Source organism: Salvelinus fontinalis, chromosome 36 (assembly GCF_029448725.1).
Source record: "Salvelinus fontinalis isolate EN_2023a chromosome 36, ASM2944872v1, whole genome shotgun sequence".
Classification (NCBI taxonomy): Eukaryota; Metazoa; Chordata; class Actinopteri; order Salmoniformes; family Salmonidae; genus Salvelinus; species Salvelinus fontinalis.
Window position 1 is genome coordinate 20,782,874 of NC_074700.1, and position 23,420 is coordinate 20,806,293.

Below are 23,420 nucleotides of genomic sequence, written 5' to 3' on the forward strand. Positions count from 1 at the left end.
TCAGCTGCAATGCCTCGACTGACTATTGGCCATGATGTTCAGAATTTCATTCTGTGCTTTGGGGCCTGTGTACATTGTGGTACGCTCTGTTAACCACTTCAGTAAAATGGGATCATCCTCTTCTGCCCTAAGTTTCAAAATCTGGTATAAATTCCCACTGTCATCCGTGTGGCCTCTAAAGGCTTGTCCCTGTCTTACTACATGCCGCACCGAACTAACAATTTTCATCAAGCAATGCCTTGCGTCATCCTGCTGTTTACCCCACGCGCTGGACATAACTGGACACTGATTGGATTTAGCTGGTGTGCTGTTACAATTCCAAAGTGGCGGTGGGTTTGGCAATTTTGATGTGCTGTGAATTTTTCAATGCCTTTTCTCCAGTTCCTAAATCCTGCACTAACAAAGGCAGCATCAGCTCTTTGGCCAAAAGATGGCTGGCTTGAAAACCCTTGGCTACAGTGAAAACACAACACTCCTTTTATTGATGGATTATAATGTAGCCAGGGGAAATCGCGAAACCATCTCTCTTGAAACGTCAACACTCTGTTGGCAAGAGTTTGCGGTTCTATAAATTGTGGGTGTGGCTGATATGGTTTTGTGCCATCACTGTGGTAACTGGACAATGCTGTGCCACTGTCCCCTATACTGGTGCTGCTGGCAACAAGGGTGACACTTGGTCCTGCCGTGGCTGTGACACTGTCCTCTGAAGTCTCTCTCCCTGGCTCTTTCCCTTTCACCACCCTAACTGACTCAGTCTGTCTCCTAGAAAATAAATAAGGTGTTTGCCGTACTCCTAACTACCGGTACCCAAAACTACACAATTAATCACAACAGCAATACCATTGCCGTAAACAAATCTTAGTTTAGTCACCAGTTTAAGTTGAGAGTGGGGGTATCCATGGCATTTTCCAATTATGTCCCTATTTTACAAGTCAAAAAAATTGAGAACCTTTCATAATGTTGCCAAACAAAGACTCAACAAACTTACCTGAGACTCCCTGTCTGCCAATCTGTCCCTGCATATCTGTCGCCAGCTCTGCTGTCTGTGTGCCATCTGTTGCCTGCTCTGCCTAATGACATCATTGTGAAACATTTTCATTAGCATTTTACTTCTTTCTTAAGAACATTTTATCAACTAGTCTTTGAGATATTAGGATACTAGAGTTCTTACTATGCGTTTTGGTGTACTGACAAATACTCTGATGTCCGTCTTCTTACTTTTTTCTGCCATTTTTCTACCTGGCTGGCTGGCTGGCCTAGCTGCACACACACACATTTACACAACACATGCTGCAACCTTTTGTAATTTAAATAGTTTGTTTCATATTGGCTGGCTTCCAACAATAGCTGAATTTGTAAAGCTAGCGAGCACCAATTCCGTTTCTGTGTGTTTGCTATAATCTTTGCTGCCTGGTTAAATAAAGGTGAAATAAAATAAAATAAAAAAAGTTCACTAGCGACAATTTATCTTTTGCAACGAGACCATTATATATATTTAAGACAATGGTAGAAGAGAGTGTAGTTCTGTTCTGTTCAGTTTGGACTTCAGTTTATTGCTAACCTTATCACAGGGACGTCGAAGCACTACAGCTGCATGCTGATCTTGGAATAAACTGACGATAGCAAAGATTCCATCTTTGACGACGCCACATAAATGGAATAGGTACTAGCTAGCTTGATAGTTAATGTTTGCTTTAGTTTGCGCGCTAGCTCTGCAAATTCAACTAGTGTGTGAACCCTGCCAACATAAAAATAAATAAATAAATAACATTGCTATGGACCTGCTATGGATTGACTGAATTAACCTCACGTCAGTTACGTACATGTCCCTTTCGGACAGTAGATACGAACCCTTTTTTACCTTGCCAGCTAAAGAACTGGCAGTGGATCAAACCATTGTGAGGCAAAGGGCGGGGGGGGTCGCAATCTTTTGAAATTTAAATGCGCTATTAAGTGTCTATAATCAGCACAAGTGCTTTCATTGCGTATTATTAATATTATTGAAATTACATAGTTATGTTTACAGTGATATATTGGGGGGGACAAATCATCTTTTTCTCAAGATGGGGGGGTCGTCCCCCCCCCGTCCCCCCTGGGATTTCCGCCTATGGTCAAATCACATGGTGAGTGTGTGTGGTTGCTTCATTTCATGTCTGATTTGGTTGAGATCATATATAGATGTTGAGTACTTGCCTTTTGGGCTCCTGAGACCTAAGTATTGTCTACCACACAATAACAATGCTCAAACTTTTGCAAAACTTGCAGTTTGTTTTCAAGACTGCTGAGTTCTTTTTTCAAAATGCTGCCTAAAATGCTGAATATTATCAGAATGGGTTCCCTTTTTTCCTCAGGATGACACAATACATACATGCGTCCTTGTGCACCTACCTGAACGAAGACCATGAGAAACTTGTGAAGGAATATATGGTGAGTTGCATACACTAGATGTTACTTCCTCCCCTAGTCCTCCAATGAATGCTTTCAGTGCTCACTGGGATGTCCAACCTTAGATTTCAATTTGTACTATTTTTGGTAATGTATGCATCTGTATTTCTGTACATCTCCAACTGTTTGACTTAATTTGTACATTTCTTCATAAAATTGTAAATGTTTGTTTTACAATTGACAATTTCATGATCAGCAATCAGCATATTTAACTTTGTCTTGCCTCCAGTCTCTTGCCATACTTTGTCATTTAGTTTCCTCAATGGACTGAGACTAAGATTGTTGTCTCATAGGTTGAAAGTCTCCTACGTTTGTGTGTGGGTGGAGCAGACACAGAGCAGTGTAGTTGAACACATGTTAATTAAATAGAATAAATACACAATTAATGGTTATAGCCTCCTTAAAATGTAGCACTTGTTTTTACAATTTTTAAAAAACATTTTATCAACATGGCAAAAAGATTGTGCAAGTAACATTGCAGTAATTTTTCACTACTTCTGATTTATTTGTACATTATTTGCAATGCGCATATGTAGAATGTAATAATTCCATGTTAAAATGCATTTTGTTGCAGTTATTACGGGCCACGAATATTTTGTAGGTTCCAATGTCTATTTTATTGCAATTTTATAAAATGTATTTAATTGTTGCACTTAGAATTGTTAAACTTGAAATGACAGAAGTCATGCACAAATCCTTAAACCTTTTCTTAATGAGCCTTGGTTATTTTGTTGGCAAAAATATTCTACATGCATTTGTTTAAAAAATTGTTGGATGTTAACCTTAAATGACAAGTTCACACATTTTGCAAGACTATTTGTAAACTATGTTTAGTGTATGATTTGGAAGTGAATACAGCATTCCCAAATGCATAATAATATGGTTAATATTTGACACAAACAAAATAAGTCTTGGTGAAAATTGGTTTATTTGGTGCTTTTCATTTAGTGCTGGAAAGAACTAAGTCTCTTACTGTTTTAGTCAGTAATTAAGTTAAAAATGAAAATATGCCAGCAGTTACTGGCATATTGTGGAGATGCGTGAAAAAGATAATATAGAGATAATGATGGTAAAGATCTGGTGTAATGTTAGGTTCACAGGAGGTTAGCGTTTTTCCATTTGCGTAATCCTTCTCAACTGGGCTAAACTGTTCTGACTAAAGAAGCAATAAAACTGTCCTTCTTTAGACTAGTTGAGTATCTGGAGCATCAGCATTTGTGGGTTCGATTACAGGTTCAAAATGGCCCGAAACAAAGACATTTCTTCTGACAATCGTCAGTCTATTCTATTCCAGGTGAGAAATTGCCAAGAAACTGAAGATCTCGTACAACGCTGTGTACTACTCCCTTCACAGAACAGCGCAAATTGGCTCTAACCAGAATAGAAAGAGTGGGAGGCACCGGTGCACAACTGAGCAAGAGGACAAGTACATTAGAGTGTCTAGTTTGAGAAATAGACGCCTCACAAGTCCTCAACTGGCAACTTCATTAAATAGTACCTGCAAACCACCAGTCTCAACATCAACAGTGAAGAGGCACCTCCGGGATGCTGGCCATCTAGGCAGAGTATCTCTGTCCAGTGTCTGTGTTCTTTTGCTCATCTTAATCTTTGCATTTTATTGGCCAGTCTGAGATATGGCTTTTTCTTTGCAACTGCCTAGAAGGCCAGCATCCCGGAGTTTCATCTTCATTGTTGACGTTCAGACTGGTGTTTTGCGGGTACTATGAAACAATGTTGTTTTAACCAGTGTGTTCCCAGTGGGCACCTTATACACTGCATATCAACAGTGTTGTCAATACTGTTTTAGAGAACATTTTTGATCTCCCTTAATATTTTCTCTCAAATATTATAAACATGTGGGTTAAATTACATTACTGTTATTGGAGAAGTTTGATAGTAGTTTTTACTTGATTTTCAAGCTCTTCTGACATATTTTTGTAAACCGTACTTTAGAATCTCTTAATGGATATATTGTTTTAATAAAATATGTTTATTTCATTGATTATGTTCTGTTGAACATTAGATCCAGTGGCAATGCTACCACAGTGTGTGATGTGGCAGGTGTTAATCTATAGGTAGAGATGTAGAGATTTCCCCCCCTAACTGGCAGAGCTGAACCATCACTGGGCCTGGCACAGCATGATAAAAATGTCTTCCTTGTTCTTGTTCTTCTCATTTGTCACGCGATGGTGCTTTCCACTCTGTCTTAAAAAAACAATTGATGGTTTCTTGAAATTATGAGGTTGACTGAACTCCATCCAAATGTGTTCCTTGTCCCCCACCCCCTTTTCTGATAGCATGTTTCTCGAGCAGTCTTCAAACGAGGAAATGATCACGACACGGGTTAGTAGCATATGAAAATGTCAGAACATTTCCTTGTTTAGACATTCCCAGGATTTCCCCAGCTCTCTCTCTTGAGAACAGTGAGTTGCAATGTTCCGTCTAAGCTGCACACGTAAGTTGTTTCTAGTTTACTGCTTTGCCATCACATGACAAAAAAGATTCTCCCTTTGGGAAAAACAGGTAAATCATCAACGTCTTGACACTCAGTCACTTGACGACTAACTACAAAGGAGCACCAAGACTGCACCGAGCAACTCAGTGTAGGGACCTTACCTTTGAACATCCCCTGACGATGGGAACGATGACTACTCTCCTCCTACTGGGCTGCCTATCCATGGCCTTACCATACACCGGGTGTGGTGAGCCGGTATCTCCGTTTAATGTCCTGAAAGATAGAGTGGACTGTATGGAAAAGCAGCTGGGCAAGATTGTAACCCCGGAAGAGGCCCTCAGTGCAACAAATGCAAAACTGAAGTTACAGGTAGCAAGAGTAGACTCACTGAGGCAAGAGAATGAAGGTACATCTAATAAGGTAGCAGCTCAGGAGGCCGAGCTCAATGCTACAGAGGAAGACCTGGAGGCGCAGAAAGTTGAAGTGGGTAGACTGAGAGGCTTGGAAGAAAACCTGAACTCTCTAGAGCAGCAGCAGCTGGATGGACAAAGAGTGTTGGTGGCCAGGCTCAATGCCACGAAGTCAGAGCTGGAAGCTGAAGTGCAGGAGCTGAAGAGAGACAACAGAGGTAAGACATATTTTCAACCAGTCTTGCTCACTGGGTAGAGATGTAAATAATAAGTGTGAACACTTGACCTCTTTTTCATCAATCCACCCCTCTCCACTCCTCCTCCCACCACCACTATCCCCCCCAACTTCTACCCCTCTTCCTTCCATTCCTCCTCCTACCAATACTGTAGCGGACAGTAATATTTATCATGTATGATATTATAAATACCAGAGGTGTGGACTCGAGCCTCAAGGCTCTGGACTCAACTTTGACGTGAGACTGATGACTTGAAATTATCTGGACAGGCTTTGTAACATTTTGTCACTCATTGGTTCACACCTCGATCACACCGACAGCGATTTGCATTTTGGTACACCAGAAGTACACTCATTTCCAATGGAACGCTGCGTTTTCCTTGCAGATAATTTACTTGTGATGCTTGCATTTGGAATTGGTTGTAAAATGAATTATAATATAATTAAAATGTGTTGTAGACAAAATAATGAAAAGCGCTGTCTGGTAGCCACAATAAATAGACAAAGATTCTGTTTTTGGGTTTTCACACCCCAGATTTCACAACTGTTTTGAAGTAAATTATTTTCATTAAGGTACTCACCTTAAAGGTACCTAAAGTACAGAGCATCAACATCCTGAGACATTTGTAAATCAGTTTTATTAGGGGAGTGCTCTGAAGTGTCAATCTGGGTTCAGCCATAAGGTTCTATCTAACACTTCTGAATTAGACAAGATCGGTTTCTAAGAAGACTGTAGCTATTTTACCAAGATAGTGAGAACACATCATCAACTACATTAAGAAATGTATTGTGATAATCAGACAAATTATTGTCATAACTGAAAAACTACGTGACAACATAATTTACTTTAAGATTTCTTAAAGTGCTGTTTTTTGTTGTTGCTTGGGTGACATTATCGCTGGCTTAACTAGCTAGACCAGGGAGATGATAAAGACATGTTCTGATTGGTCCGTCTGTATTTGTTCAGGCTTGTGATTGGATTACAGATAGAAGCGTATAGTGCCAAGTCCAAATGGGTTTATGCAGATAAACTAGAAAGTCCTTTCATTTTTTTTTCACATAAAATGTACTTTAAAAAAAAAGTTGCTTCACAGACATATTAAGAATCGTCTAAAGATCTATTACATGATACATACCAAACATGGATACTATAGTATTATTCTATCACAATAGTCTCTGGGTACTGTAACAGAGAGATACATTTTGGCCCCTCAGAGGTGGAAGGGCTGACTATTTTTCGGGCATTGTCCTTTGTGCTTTCCTTGTGTTCCAAGATAATATTCCATGCAGCTCCAGGTGACAGAATACACATAAATTAGGGCCGAGCCTATAATACTACCCGCCCATACTCTCTCCCCTCTTATACAAAACCACACCTCTCCACTCGACTCCTCATCCCACTACTTCTATCCCCCCATCTCTTCTCCAACATCCACCTCTCTCCTCCCACCACTTCTATCCCCCATCTCTTCTCCCCTCTTCTCCAACAAACCCCTCTCCACTTCTCCTCCCACTGCTATTATCTCCCCATCTTCTCTCCCCTCTTCTCCATCATCCAACCCTCCACTCCTCCTCCCACTACTACTATCTCCCCATCTTCTAAACATTTCAAATTCATACACTGTCAGATGATTAACAATAACTTGTCATTTCAGTATTAAAAAATTATTTTCTTAATCCCTGCAGCAAACGTGGCGTTGAAAGGAGTGGCTGCTCAGTCATCTCTATATGGAATCGGTGAAGCTTCAAATGCCATTGATGGGAATAGAGAACCTGAATATGACAAACGATCCTGCAGCCACACTCAGGATGACACCAACCCCTGGTGGAGAGTGGACCTGCTGGATGTGTACAGAGTGACAGCTGTCACCATCACCAACAGAGGAGACTGCTGTTCTGAGAGGCTGAATGATGCTGAGATCCGCATCGGTAACTCTCTGGAGAACAATGGCATCAACAACCCCAGGTGATACATAGACATCTGTAGAATTGTATGTCCTGTCTTGAAGGAATCTGGATAAGTTGGTCTTCATCCATGCTTCTGTAGATATTCTATGGCTAAACAGTATATTGAACAGACTGATGGTTTTCTCTATGGCAAATTGTAGAACGGCCTCATTCACTCTCATTATATTTTTCTCTCTCTCTCTCCATCTCTCTCTCTGTGTTTCACTCTCTCTTTCAGATGTGTTGTCATCTCCCACATCCCAGCAGGAGAGTCCAACACGTTCCAGTGTAATGAGACGGACGGTCGCTTTGTTGTTGTGGTCATCCCTGGACAGAACAAGATTCTCACTCTGTGTGAGGTGGAAGTATATGGCACTCCTGCAGGTAATCATCTGTAACTGTCATCACTCTTCACATTCCTCCTCATGTCAAGTTACATGACTTTTATATGGTAGAACATCAATGTTCAGGAAGTAGAATTAATGTGTTTGTTATAATCACTGTGAACTCTTGACCTATCACATTTCAGGTAAGACCCAGATGCAGACAATGTCGAAGTAACAACAGTTTATTAATCCAACAGGGGCAGGCAAAAGACAGGTCAAGGGCAGCCAAGGGTCAGTAATCCAGATAGGTGGGGTGAAGGTACAGGATGGCAGGCAGGCTCAGGGTCAGGAGTGGCAGAAAAGGTCAACACAGGGAAAACTAGAAAACAGGAACAATCGAGAGACAGGGACAGAGGGAAACTCGCTGGTAGGCTTGACAAAACAAAACAAACTGGCAACAGACAAACACAGAACACAGGTATAAATACACAGGGGATAATGGAAAAGATGGGCAACACCTGGAGGGGGTTGGAGACAATCACAAAGACAGATGAAACAGATCAGGGTGTGACATAACCTCTATTTAAGACCCATCCACCCCTCTCCCCTCCAATACTCCTCCCACAACTACTATCCCTGTCACGGCTTTCTTCCTGGGATGAAGGAGAGGACGAAAATACTAGTGTTCAACATGTTTAAATAGACGAATAAACAGTAAAACTAATACAAGTAACAAAATAACAAATGTGAAAACCGAGACAGACCTATCTGGTGCAGACAAAAAACACAGCGACAGGAAACAATCACCCACAAAATCCCAACACAAAACAAGCCTCCTATATATGATTCTCAATCAGGGACAACGATTGACAGCTGCCTCTGATTGAGAACCATATTAGGCTGGACACAGAAACAGACAAACTAGACACACAACATAGAATTCCCACCCAGCTCACGTCCTGACCAACACTAAACAAGCAAAACACATAAGAACTCTGGTCAGGACGTTATAATCCCCCCATATTTTAAATATGTAAAATGCCTACACTGTAAGATTATTGACAATAACTGGTCATATCTGTATTAAAACATCCTTCTCTTTATCCCTGTAGTAAATGTAGCGGTGAAAGGAGTGGCCACCCAGTCATCACTGTATGGGGATGGCCAGGCTAACAATGCCATTGATGGCAACAGAGAATCAAACTATCACAAAAGATCCTGCACACACACTCAACAGGAGACCAACCCCTGGTGGAGAGTGGACCTGCTGGATGTGTACAGAGTGACAGCTGTCACCATCACCAACAGAGGAGATGTTGTTCCTGAGAGACTTGATGATGCTGAGATCCGCATCGGTAACTCTCTGGAGAACAATGGCATCAACAACCCCAGGTGATACATAGACATCTGTAGAATTGTATGTCCTGTCTTGAAGGAATCTGGATAAGTTGGTCTTCATCCATGCTTCTGTAGATATTCTATGGCTAAACAGTATATTGAACAGACTGATGGTTTTCTCTATGGCACATTGTAGAGCGGCCTCATTCACTCTCATTATATTTTTCTCTCTCTCTCCATCTCTCTCTCTGTGTTTCACTCTCTCTTTCAGATGTGTTGTCATCTCCCACATCCCAGCAGGAGAGTCCAACACGTTCCAGTGTAATGAGATGGACGGTCGCTATGTTGTTGTGGTCATCCCTGGACAGAACAAGATTCTCACTCTGTGTGAGGTGGAAGTATATGGCACTCCTGCAGGTAATCATCTGTAACTGTCATCAGTCTTCACATTCATCCTCAAGTCAAGTTACATGACTTTTATATGGTAGAACATCAATATTCAGGAAGTAGAATTAGTGTGCTTGTTATAATCACTGTGAACTCTTGACCTATCACGTTTCAGGTAAGACCAAGATGCAGACAACGTTGAAGTAACAACAGTTTATTAATCCAACAAGGGCAGGCAAAAGACAGGTCAAGGGCAGCCAAGAGTCAGTAATCCAGATAGATGGGGTGAAGGTACAGGATGGCAGGCAGGCTCAGGGTCAGGACTGGCAGAAAAGGTCAACACAGGGAAAAACTAGAAAACAGGAAAAATCGAGAGACAGGGACAGAGGGAAACCCGCTGGTAGGCTTGACAAAACAAAACGAACTGGCAACAGACAAACACAGAACACAGGTATAAATACACAGGGGATAATGGAAAAGATGGGCAACACCTGGAGGGGGTTGGAAACAATCACAAAGACAGATGAAACAGATCAGGGTGTGACATAACCTCTATTTAAGACCCATCCACCCCTCTCCCCTCCAATACTCCTCCCACAACTACTATCCCTGTCACGGCTTTCTTCCTGGGATGAAGGAGAGGACCAAAATACTAGTCTTCAACATGTTTAATAGACGAATAAACAGTAACACTAATACAAGTAACAAAATAACAAATGTGAAAACCGAGACAGACCTATCTGGTGCAGACGAAACACAGAGACAGGAAACAATCACCCACAAAATCCCAACACAAAACAAGCCTCCTATATATGATTCTCAATCAGGGACAACGATTGACAGCTGCCTCTGATTGAGAACCATATTAGGCTGGACACAGAAACAGACAAACTAGACACACAACATAGAATTCCCACCCAGCTCACGTCCTGACCAACACTAAACAAGCAAAACACATAAGAACTCTGGTCAGGACGTTACAATCCCCCCATATTTTAAATATGTAAAATGCCTACACTGTAAGATTATTGACAATAACTGGTCATATCTGTATTAAAACATCCTTCTCTTTATCCCTGTAGTAAATGTAGCGGTGAAAGGAGTGGCCACCCAGTCATCACTGTATGGGGATGGCCAGGCTAACAATGCCATTGATGGCAACAGAGAATCAAACTATCACAAAAGATCCTGCACACACACTCAACAGGAGACCAACCCCTGGTGGAGAGTGGACCTGCTGGATGTGTACAAAGTGACAGCTGTCACCATCACCAACAGAGGAGATGTTGTTCCTGAGAGACTTGATGGTGCTGAGATCCGCATCGGTAACTCTCTGGAGAACAATGGCATCAACAACCCCAGGTGATACATAGACATCAGTAGAATTGTATGTCCTGTCTTGAAGGAATCTGGATAAGTTGGTCTTCATCCATGCTTCTGTAGATATTCTATGGCTAAACAGTATATTGAACAGACTGATGGTTTTCTCTATGGCAAATTGTAGAGCGGCCTCATTCACTCTCATTATATTTTTCTCTCTCTCTCCATCTCTCTCTCTGTGTTTCACTCTCTTTCAGATGTGTTGTCATCTCCCACATCCCAGCAGGAGAGACCAACACGTTCCAGTGTAATGAGATGGACGGTCGCTATGTTGTTGTGGTCATCCCTGGACAGAACAAGATTCTCACTCTGTGTGAGGTGGAAGTATATGGCACTCCTGCAGGTAATCATCTGTAACTGTCATCAGTCTTCACATTCATCCTCAAGTCAAGTTACATGACTTTTATATGGTAGAACATCAATGTCAGGAAGTAGAATTAGTGTGCTTGTTATAATCACTGTGAACTCTTGACCTATCACGTTTCAGGTAAGACCAAGATGCAGACAACGTCGAAGTAACAACAGTTTATTAATCCAACAAGGGCAGGCAAAAGACAGGTCAAGGGAAGCCAAGAGTCAGTAATCCAGATAGATGGGGTGAAGGTACAGGATGGCAGGCAGGCTCAGGGTCAGGAGTGGCAGAAAAGGTCAACACAGGTAAAACTAGAAAACAGGAACAATCGAGAGACAGGGACAGAGGGAAACTCGCTGGTAGGCTTGACAAAACAAAACAAACTAGCAACAGACAAACACAGAACACAGGTATAAATACACAGGGGATAATGGAAAAGATGGGCAACACCTGGAGGGGGTTGGAGACAATCACAAAGACAGATGAAACAGATCAGGGTGTGACATAACCTCTATTTAAGACCCATCCACCCCTCTCCCCTCCAATACTCCTCCCACAACTACTATCCCTGTCACGGCTTTCTTCCTGGGATGAAGGACAGGACGAAAATGCTAGTGTTCAACATGTTTAATAGACGAATAAACAGTAACACTAATACAAGTAACAAAATAACAAATGTGAAAACCGAGACAGACCTATCTGGTGCAGACAAAACACAGAGACAGGAAACAATCACCCACAAAATCCCAACACAAAACAAGCCTCCTATATATGATTCTCAATCAGGGACAACGATTGACAGCTGCCTCTGATTGAGAACCATATTAGGCTGGACACAGAAACAGACAAACTAGACACACAACATAGAATTCCCACCCAGCTCACGTCCTGACCAACACTAAACAAGCAAAACACATAAGAACTCTGGTCAGGACGTTACAATCCCCCCATATTTTAAATATGTAAAATGCCTACACTGTAAGATTATTGACAATAACTGGTCATATCTGTATTAAAACATCCTTCTCTTTATCCCTGTAGTAAATGTAGCGGTGAAAGGAGTGGCCACCCAGTCATCACTGTATGGGGATGGCCAGGCTAACAATGCCATTGATGGCAACAGAGAATCAAACTATCACAAAAGATCCTGCACACACACTCAACAGGAGACCAACCCCTGGTGGAGAGTGGACCTGCTGGATGTGTACAAAGTGACAGCTGTCACTATCACCAACAGAGGAGATGTTGTTCCTGAGAGACTTGATGGTGCTGAGATCCGCATCGGTAACTCTCTGGAGAACAATGGCATCAACAACCCCAGGTGATACATAGACATCAGTAGAATTGTATGTCCTGTCTTGAAGGAATCTGGATAAGTTGGTCTTCATCCATGCTTCTGTAGATATTCTATGGCTAAACAGTATATTGAACAGACTGATGGTTTTCTCTATGGCAAATTGTAGAGCGGCCTCATTCACTCTCATTATATTTTTCTCTCTCTCTCCATCTCTCTCTCTGTGTTTCACTCTCTTTCAGATGTGTTGTCATCTCCCACATCCCAGCAGGAGAGACCAACACGTTCCAGTGTAATGAGATGGACGGTCGCTATGTTGTTGTGGTCATCCCTGGACAGAACAAGATTCTCACTCTGTGTGAGGTGGAAGTATATGGCACTCCTGCAGGTAATCATCTGTAACTGTCATCAGTCTTCACATTCATCCTCAAGTCAAGTTACATGACTTTTATATGGTAGAACATCAATGTCAGGAAGTAGAATTAGTGTGCTTGTTATAATCACTGTGAACTCTTGACCTATCACGTTTCAGGTAAGACCAAGATGCAGACAACGTCGAAGTAACAACAGTTTATTAATCCAACAAGGGCAGGCAAAAGACAGGTCAAGGGAAGCCAAGGGTCAGTAATCCAGATAGATGGGGTGAAGGTACAGGAAGGCAGGCAGGCTCAGGGTCATGAGTGGCAGAAAAGGTCAACACAGGTAAAACTAGAAAACAGGAACAATCGAGAGACAGGGACAGAGGGAAACTCGCTGGTAGGCTTGACAAAACAAAACAAACTGGCAACAGACAAACACAGAACACAGGTATAAATACACAGGGGATAATGGAAAAGATGGGCAACACCTGGAGGGGGTTGGAGACAATCACAAAGACAGATGAAACAGATCAGGGTGTGACATAACCTCTATTTAAGACCCATCCACCCCTCTCCCCTCCAATACTCCTCCCACAACTACTATCCCTGTCACGGCTTTCTTCCTGGGATGAAGGAGAGGACGAAAATGCTAGTGTTCAACATGTTTAATAGACGAATAAACAGTAACACTAATACAAGTAACAAAATAACAAATGTGAAAACCGAGACAGACCTATCTGGTGCAGACAAAACACAGAGACAGGAAACAATCACCCACAAAATCCCAACACAAAACAAGCCTCCTATATATGATTCTCAATCAGGGACAACGATTGACAGCTGCCTCTGATTGAGAACCATATTAGGCTGGACACAGAAACAGACAAACTAGACACACAACATAGAATTCCCACCCAGCTCACGTCCTGACCAACACTAAACAAGCAAAACACATAAGAACTCTGGTCAGGACGTTACAATCCCCCCATATTTTAAATATGTAAAATGCCTACACTGTAAGATTATTGACAATAACTGGTCATATCTGTATTAAAACATCCTTCTCTTTATCCCTGTAGTAAATGTAGCGGTGAAAGGAGTGGCCACCCAGTCATCACTGTATGGGGATGGCCAGGCTAACAATGCCATTGATGGCAACAGAGAATCAAACTATCACAAAAGATCCTGCACACACACTCAACAGGAGACCAACCCCTGGTGGAGAGTGGACCTGCTGGATGTGTACAGAGTGACAGCTGTCACCATCACCAACAGAGGAGATGTTGTTCCTGAGAGACTTGATGGTGCTGAGATCCGCATCGGTAACTCTCTGGAGAACAATGGCATCAACAACCCCAGGTGATACATAGACATCAGTAGAATTGTATGTCCTGTCTTGAAGGAATCTGGATAAGTTGGTCTTCATCCATGCTTCTGTAGATATTCTATGGCTAAACAGTATATTGAACAGACTGATGGTTTTCTCTATGGCAAATTGTAGAGCGGCCTCATTCACTCTCATTATATTTTTCTCTCTCTCTCTCCATCTCTCTCTCTGTGTTTCACTCTCTCTTTCAGATGTGTTGTCACCTCCCACATCCCAGCAGGAGAGACCAACACGTTCCAGTGTAATGAGATGGACGGTCGCTATGTTGTTGTGGTCATCCCTGGACAGAACAAGATTCTCACTCTGTGTGAGGTGGAAGTATATGGCACTCCTGCAGGTAATCATCTGTAACTGTCATCAGTCTTCACATTCATCCTCAAGTCAAGTTACATGACTTTTATATGGTAGAACATCAATGTCAGGAAGTAGAATTAGTGTGCTTGTTATAATCACTGTGAACTCTTGACCTATCACGTTTCAGGTAAGACCAAGATGCAGACAACGTCGAAGTAACAACAGTTTATTAATCCAACAAGGGCAGGCAAAAGACAGGTCAAGGGCAGCCAAGGGTCAGTAATCCAGATAGATGGGGTGAAGGTACAGGATGGCAGGCAGGCTCAGGGTCAGGACTGGCAGAAAAGGTCAACACAGGGAAAACTAGAAAACAGGAACAATCGAGAGACAGGGACAGAGGGAAACTCGCTGGTAGGCTTGACAAAACAAAACAAACTGGCAACAGACAAACACAGAACACAGGTATAAATACACAGGGGATAATGGTAAAGATGGGCAACACCTGGAGGGGGTTGGAGACAATCACAAAGACAGATGAAACAGATCAGGGTGTGACATAACCTCTATTTAAGACCCATCCACCCCTCTCCCCTCCAATACTCCCCCCACAACTACTATCCCTGTCACGGCTTTCTTCCTGGGATGAAGGAGAGGACCAAAATGCTAGTGTTCAACATGTTTAATAGACGAATAAACAGTAACACTAACACAAGTAACAAAATAACAAATGTGAAAACCGAGACAGACCTATCTGGTGCAGACAAAAAACACAGAGACAGGAAACAATCACCCACAAAATCCCAACACAAAACAAGCCTCCTATATATGATTCTCAATCAGGGACAACGATTGATTGGCCTCTGATTGAGAACCATATTAGGCTGGACACAGAAACAGACAAACTAGACACACAACATAGAATTCCCACCCAGCTCACGTCCTGACCAACACTAAACAAGCAAAACACATAAGAAATCTGGTCAGGACGTTACAATCCCCCCATATTTTAAATATGTAAAATGCCTACACTGTAAGATTATTGACAATAACTGGTCATATCTGTATTAAAACATCCTTCTCTTTATCCCTGTAGTAAATTTAGCGGTGAAAGGAGTGGCCACCCAGTCATCACTGTATGGGGATGGCCAGGCTAACAATGCCATTGATGGCAACAGAGAATCAAACTATCACAAAATGTCCTGCACACACACTGCACAGGAGACCAACCCCTGGTGGAGAGTGGACCTGCTGGATGTGTACAGAGTGACAGCTGTCAGCATCACCAACAGAGGAGACTGCTGTTCTGAGAGGCTGAATGATGCTGAGATCCGCATCGGTAACTCTCTGGAGAACAATGGCATCAACAACCCCAGGTGATACATAGACATCTGTAGAATTGTATGTTCTGTCTTGAAGGTGTTTGGATAAGTTGGTCTTCATCCATGCTTCTGTAGATATTCTATGGCTAAACAGTATATTGAACAGACTGATGGTTTTCTCTATGGTAAATTGTAGAGCGGCCTCATTCACTCTCATTATATTTTTCTCTCTCTCTCCATCTCTCTCTCTGTGTTTCACTCTCTCTTTCAGATGTGTTGTCACCTCCCACATCCCAGCAGGAGAGTCCAACACGTTCCAGTGTAATGAGATGGACGGTCGCTATGTTGTTGTGGTCATCCCTGGACAGAACAACATTCTCACTCTGTGTGAGGTGGAAGTATATGGCACTCCTGCAGGTAATCATCTGTAACTGTCATAAGTCTTCACATTCCTCCTCAAGTCAAGTTACATGACTTTTATATGGTAGAACATCAATGTCAGGAAGTAGAATTAGTGTGCTTGTTATAATCACTGTGAACTCTTGACCTATCACGTTTCAGGTAAGACCAAGATGCAGACAACGTCGAAGTAACAACAGTTTATTAATCCAACAAGGGCAGGCAAAAAACAGGTCAAGGGCAGCCAAGGGTCAGTAATCCAGATAGATGGGGTGAAGGTACAGGATGGCAGGCAGGCTCAGGGTCAGGACTGGCAGAAAAGGTCAACACAGGGAAAACTAGAAAACAGGAACAATCGAGAGACAGGGACAGAGGGAAACACGCTGGTAGGCTTGACAAAACAAAACGAACTGGCAACAAACAAACACAGAACACAGGTATAAATACACAGGGAATAATGGGAAAGATGGGCAACACCTGGAGGGGGTTGGAGACAATCACAAAGACAGATGAAACAGATCAGGGTGTGACATAACCTGTATTTAAGACCCATCCCCCCTCTCCCCTCCCACAACTACTATCCCCCCATATTTTAAATATGTAAAATGCCTACACTGTAAGATTATTGACAATAACTGATTTTTATCAAATCAAATCAAATGCTTACTTACTAGCCCTTAACCAACAGTGCAGTTCAAGAAAGAGTTTTAAGAAATTATTTACCAAATAAAGTAAAGTAAAAAAGAATAAAAAGTAACACAATAGAATAACAATAAAGAGGCTATATACATGGGGTAATTGTACAGTCAATCTGTGGGTGTACAGGTTAGGTGAGGACATTTGTACATCTAGGTAGGAGTGAAGTGACTATGCATAGATTATAAACAGTGAGTTGCAGCAGTGTAAAACAAAGAAATGGAGTGGGTCTCAAAGTAAATAATCTGGTGGCCATTTGATGAATTGTTCAGGGGTCTTATGACTTGGGGGTAGAAGCTGTTAAGGAGCGTTTTGGTCCTAGACTTGGTGCTCCGGTACCGCTTGTCGTGTGGTAGCAGAGAAAAGAGTCTATGACTTGGGTGACTGGAGTCTTTGACAATTTTTACTGACACCGCCTAGTATATACAGTTGAAGTCGGAAGTTTACATACACTTATGTTGGTGTCATTTAATCTCGTTTTTCAACAACTCCACAAATTTCTAGTTAACAAACTATAGTTTTGGCAAGTCGGTTAGGCATCTACTTTGTGCATGACACAAGTAATTTTTCCAACAATTGTTTACAGGCAGATTATTTCACTTATCACTGTATTATTTATCACTTATACTGTTTCACTGTATCACAATTCCAGTGGGTCAGAAGTTGACATACACTAAGTTGACTGTGCCTTTAAACAGCTTGGAAAATTCCAGAAAATTATGTCATGGCTTTAGAAGCTTCTGATAGGCTACCTGACATAATTTGAATCAATTGGAGATGTACCTGTGGATGTATTTCAAGGCCTACCTTCAAACTCAGTGCCTCTTTGCTTGACATCATCGGAAAATCAATTGAAATCAGCCAAGACATCAGAAAAAAAACTTGTAGACCTCTACAATTCTGGTTCATCCTTGGGAGCAATTTGCAAATGCCTGAAGGTACCACGCTCATCTGTACAAACAATAGTACGCAAGCATAAACAGCATGGGACCACGCAGCCGTCATACCGCTCAGGAAGGAGACGCGTTCTGTCTCCTAGAGATTAACATTCTTTGGTACGAAAAGTCCAAATCAATCCTAGAACAACAGCAAAGGACCTTGTGAAGATGCTGGAGGGAATGGGTACAAAAGTATCTATACCCACAGTCAAACGAGTGCACATATGCACATTTGTGGCCTGCTGGAGGTCATTTTGCAGGGCTCTGGCAATGCTCCTCCTTGCACAAAGGCGGAGGTAGCGGTCCTGCTGCTGGGTTGTTGCCCTCCTACGGCCTCCTCCACGTCTCCTGATCTACTGGCCTGTCTCCTGGTAGCGCCTCCATGCTCTGGACACTACGCTGACAGACACAGCAAACCTTTTTGCCACAGCTCGCATTGATGTGCCATCCTGGATGAACTGCACTACCTGAGCCACTTGTGTGGGTTGTAGACTCCGTCTCATGCTACCACTAGAGTGAGAGCACCGCCAGCATTCAAAAGTGACCAAAAAATCAGCCAGGAAGCATAGGAACTGAGAAGTGGTCTGTGGTCACCACCTGCAGAATCACTCCTTTTTTGGGGGTGTCTCGCTAATTGCCTATAATTTCCACCTTTTGTCTATTCCATTTGCACAACAGCATGTGAAATTTATTGTCAATCAGTGTTGCTTCCTAAGTGGACAGTTTGATTTCACAGAAGTGTGATTGACTTGGAGTTACATTGTGTTGTTTAAGTGTTCCCTTTATTTTTTTGAGCAGTGTATATTCATTTTTTCACTAATCTTCTCAGAATTCTTCAGATGACAGTCCTGTAACATCATATTACACAATTCATATAGAGTTTGTTCGAAAATGTGCATATTTAGCGGCACAAATCGTGCTTATACATCGAGAATCGTGTCCAAAATCTCAAGCAATCTGTCCGGCGCCATCTTGGAACGGCACCTATTCTTATCGAAAACTATTCATAAACTTGACAAAAAAAATACAGGTTGGACAGCAATTGAAAGACAAATTAGTTCTTAATGCAATCGCTGAATTACATTTTTAAAATTAACGTTACTGCGCAATACAGGCTGCGATAACGCAAGGCTACACTGCAAGAAATGGTGTCTCATGCATTTTACTTTTTTCAACAGAACAATGAATTAACCGCATAAAGACTGCTTACTATTAGCTGAGCTTCCATCAGAATCTTGGGCAAGCTGTCCTTTCTTCAAAACAATCGTCTTTTGGCTGAAAGATGTCCTCTTGTCCTGTCGAATTAGCCGCTAACGTTAGCCACCCACTGGAGAGGAGTCCAACTCGTGAACGCGCGTCACATTGAAATCCAGGAAAATTGCAATAAACTGCTATAAACTGCTATAAGTCGGATTAAATTAACTACCTTATGATGTCTTTAACACCTATAACGAATAAAAACATGACCGGAGATATAGAACAACTAAAACGAAAGCGTTTGCAGGACGTCATTGTGATGTCTTCTTGCGCCAGGCGCACCGTTGAAAAGGACGGTACATCCGTTCCACGGTCTTATATAAGGCCCCAGATTGCGCCATCGACTCCATTCAAATTCTCACCGCTTACTGACATCTAGAGGAAGGCGTATGCAGTGCATGTAGCCCGATGGCTTACATGGGGACTTATAAACTGACCTTAGAACAGGGACCTCGATTTCTGAAATCTCACTCCCTGACAGGAAATGTGCTGCAGAAAGAGTTCTGTTTCACTCAGAGAAATAATTCAAACGGTTTTAGAAACTAGAGTGTTTCTATCCAATAGTAATAATAATATGCATATTGTACGAGCAAGAATTGAGTACGAGGCAGTTTAATTTGGGCAATATTTTTTCCAATGGTGAAACAGCGCCCCCATATTGACAAGAAGTTATCCTCTACCGCTTCTCTCTCCCGGATCCGGGATCCTCCACATCAAAAAAGCTGACTAGCATAGCCTAGCCTAACGGGACAAGGATATCATATAATATAATTTCATGAAATCACAAGTCCAATACAGCAAATGAAAGATAAACATCTTGTGAATCCAGACAATATTTCCGATTTTTTAAGTGTTTTACAGCGAAAACACAATATATATTTCTATTAGCTCACTACAGTAGCCAAACACACAACGCAATTTACTCCCCGCCAAAATAGCTTGCACAAAACCGACAAAATAGAGATAAAATGAATCACTAACCTTAAACAACTTCATCAGATGACAGTCTTATAACATCATGTTATACAATACATTTATGTTTTGTTCGAAAATGTGCATATTTTGAGCTGCAAATCGTGGTTATACATTGTGAATATGTAGCAACAATTCACCAGAATGTCCGGGGATATTTTGGACACTCACCTAATCTGACCAAAGAACTCATCATAAACTTTACATAAAAATACTTGTTGTATGGCAAATGAAAGATACACTGGTTCTTAATGCAACCGCTGTGTTCGATTTTAAAAAATAACTTTACCACAACATACAGCATGCGTTATTGTGAGACAGCGCTCACCATCACGGCGGAGAATAGGAGTCAACATATTACACAGAAATACGAAATAACATCAAAAATGTTGTCTTACTTTTGCTGTTCTTCCATCAGAATATTGTGCAAGGAGTCCTAGGTCCAGAATAAATCGTTTTTTGGTTTTAGAATGTCCTTTTCTTCTGTCGAATTAGCAACTTTGGCTAACCATGTCGAGCTCACGTGTCCATCATCTCTTGACGCATGGAACGAAAAATTCCAAAATTCCCAATAAACGTTGAATAAACTGATCAAACTCGGTTGAAAAATACTACTTTATGATGTTTTTCTCATATGTATCAAATAAAATCAGAGCCGGAGCAATTCGCCGTGTATACCGAACGCTCTTCAGAAGACAATGTCGAGGCCCCCCCGGGCGCCGTCGAAAACAAACAAAATACCGGACCTGCCACTCCAAAAGCTCTTATTCGGCCTCAGATCAAGCTAGACACCCCATTCAACCTTCCACTGCCTGTTGACATCTAGTGGAAGGCGTATGAAGTGCAAACATATCGATAAATTAAAGCCAGTTGAATAGGCAGGCCCTGAAACAGAGCCTCGTTTTCAGATTTTTCACTTCCTGTATGGAAGTTTACTGCCAAATGAGTTCTGTTTTATTAACAGATATAATTCAAACAGTTTTAGAAACTTCAGTGTTTTCTATCCAATAGTAATAATAATATGCATATTGTATGATCTAGAACAGAGTACGAGTTTGTTTAATTTGGGCACGATTTTTCCCAAAGTGAAAACAGCGGTTTTAACTTTATCTAGTTGTTTTCTAGATGTCTCCTGGTTCTGTATGTTTATAGTGTTCTATGTGTGTTTTATTTCTTTCCCGCTTCTCAGCTGTAATGCTCTCTTTTTGAGTGTGGGTTCCTTATACTTTATCTTGGCCAGGTCGCAGTTATAAATGACAACTTGTTCTCAACGCGCCTACCTCTTTAACTACTCTGCGCTACGGATCCCTTTTACGGGATAATTTTCCTAAACAACCGCTGAATTGCAGGGCGCAAAATATTACTAAAAATATTTATAATCATGCAATCACAAGTGAAATATATCAAAACACAGCTTAGCTTGTTGTTAATCCACCTATCGTGTCAGATTTGGAAAATATGCTTTACAGAGAAAGAGATCAAAGCTTTTGTGAGTGTATCAATCAATGCTAGAACAGCTAGCGCCAAATTAGCATGGTCACAAAAGTCGGAAAAGCAATCAAATGAATCGCTTACCTTTGATAATCTTCGGATGTTTGCACTCACGAGACTCCCAGTTACACAATAAATGTTATTTTTGTTCGATAAATATTACTTTTATAACAAAAAAATGCCATTTGGGTTGCGCGTTATGTTCAGAAAACTACAGCCTCGTTCCGGTGATGAAAGGCAGAAGAAAATTCCCAAACGTATCAGATTCACAAATATTACAAAAAATATTTATAATCATGCAATCACAAGTGAAATATACCAAAACACAGCTTAGCTTGTTGTTAATCCACCTATCGTGTCAGATTTGGAAAATATGCTTTGCAACGAAAGCAATCTAAGCTTTTGTGAGTGTATCAATCAATGTTAGAACAGTTAGCCTTATATTAGCTTGGTCACGAAAGTCAGAAAAGCAATCAAAGTAATCGCTTACCTTTGATAATCTTCGGATGTTTGCACTCACGAGACTCCCAGTTACACAACAAATGTTATTTTTGTTCGATAAATATTACTTTTATAACAAAAAAACGCCATTTGGGTTGCGCGTTATGTTCAGAAAACCAAAGCCTCGTTGGAGCGAGTTCGAGAGCTTCAAGTTCCTCGATGTCCACATCACCAACAAACTATCATGGTCCAAACACACCAAGACAGTCGTGAAGAGGGCACGACAACACCTATTCCCCCCTCAGGAGACTGAAAAGATTTGGCATGGATCACCAGATCCTCAAAAGTTCTACAGCTGCACTATCGAGAGCATCCTGATTGGTTTGCATCACTGCATGGTATGGCAACTGGTTGGCATCTGATTGACTCGGTACCGGTACCCCCTGTATATAGCCTCGTTATGGTTATTTTGTGTTACTTTTTTTGTTTCGTTTATTTTGTAAATATTTTCTTAACTCCTCTGTTTTTAACAGCATTGTTGGTTAAGGGCTTGTACGTATTTCACGGCAAGGTCTACACTTGTTTTATTCGGCACGTGACAAATAACATTTGATTTGATTTGTCCCACCAACCTCCAGCTCCACATCACAGCCCTCTCTCTCTGCCCACAGCTCTCTGATGGACTGAAGACTGACCTTCATCTGTTCTTCAGCAGAGATCGTCTTCTCTTCTGCCCTCTTCTCTACTCCCTTCTTCATCTTCTCCTCCTCTTCACTGCAGAGTTCTAGAACTCTGGGGACCCCTAGTGTTGTAGCTGCAGTCTGTATCTGGGCCAGTGTGTGTTTTTTCAGAGCTGCTAAGGCCCCAGTGTAGGCAAACTCCACCATCCCTGCCAGCCCCACAAGCCCCACCTCAGGACCCAGACTGATGGATATCTCTGTCTGTTTGTCCATGTCAACATCTGCATAAAACCTAGTGGTCAAACAGGGAAATGGTTCCAATCGTTTTCTACAGTTAATCTTTCCTATAGGGGATTTTTAGAAACACTTAAAATAAGGGCTGTGTTTCGTGTAGGCTTACCCTGGCATGACGTTTTGATAACCGTGTAAATCTATATAGAACATGTTGACTTTTATTTCCACTGTGGGGCTCTATATGTTACCTCTTGGTGATGTCATTCGGGAAACACAATGTCAATTTTCACTACTATGCAGAAGACACACAGCTGTACATTTCGATGAAACATGGTGAATCCCCAAAATTGCCTACCCTGGAAGCCTGTTTTTCAGACATAAGGA

General features: G+C 41.7%; 1 protein-coding gene and 1 long non-coding RNA gene across 2 annotated transcripts in view; one reads left to right on the forward strand and one right to left on the reverse strand.

Moving 5' to 3' along the window:
- The first annotated feature begins 5,089 nt into the window (after positions 1-5,089).
- Positions 5,090-23,420, forward strand: part of LOC129835476 (uncharacterized) — a 267,196-nt gene continuing 248,865 nt past the window's right edge. The window contains exons 1-13 of the mRNA XM_055901113.1: positions 5,090-5,528; positions 7,232-7,511; positions 7,731-7,876; positions 8,931-9,210; positions 9,428-9,573; positions 10,626-10,905; positions 11,121-11,266; positions 12,317-12,596; positions 12,812-12,957; positions 14,008-14,287; positions 14,507-14,652; positions 15,703-15,982; positions 16,200-16,345. Of these exons, the coding sequence (XP_055757088.1) occupies positions 5,090-5,528; positions 7,232-7,511; positions 7,731-7,876; positions 8,931-9,210; positions 9,428-9,573; positions 10,626-10,905; positions 11,121-11,266; positions 12,317-12,596; positions 12,812-12,957; positions 14,008-14,287; positions 14,507-14,652; positions 15,703-15,982; positions 16,200-16,345 (2,995 nt within the window). The remainder of the gene's footprint in view (positions 5,529-7,231; positions 7,512-7,730; positions 7,877-8,930; positions 9,211-9,427; positions 9,574-10,625; positions 10,906-11,120; positions 11,267-12,316; positions 12,597-12,811; positions 12,958-14,007; positions 14,288-14,506; positions 14,653-15,702; positions 15,983-16,199; positions 16,346-23,420) is intronic.
- Positions 22,646-23,420, reverse strand: part of LOC129835732 (uncharacterized) — a 4,136-nt gene continuing 3,361 nt past the window's right edge. Inside the window, exon 3 of the long non-coding RNA XR_008756488.1 lies at positions 22,646-23,420. This exon is cut by the window's right edge and continues 374 nt beyond it. This is a non-coding gene — a long non-coding RNA (uncharacterized LOC129835732).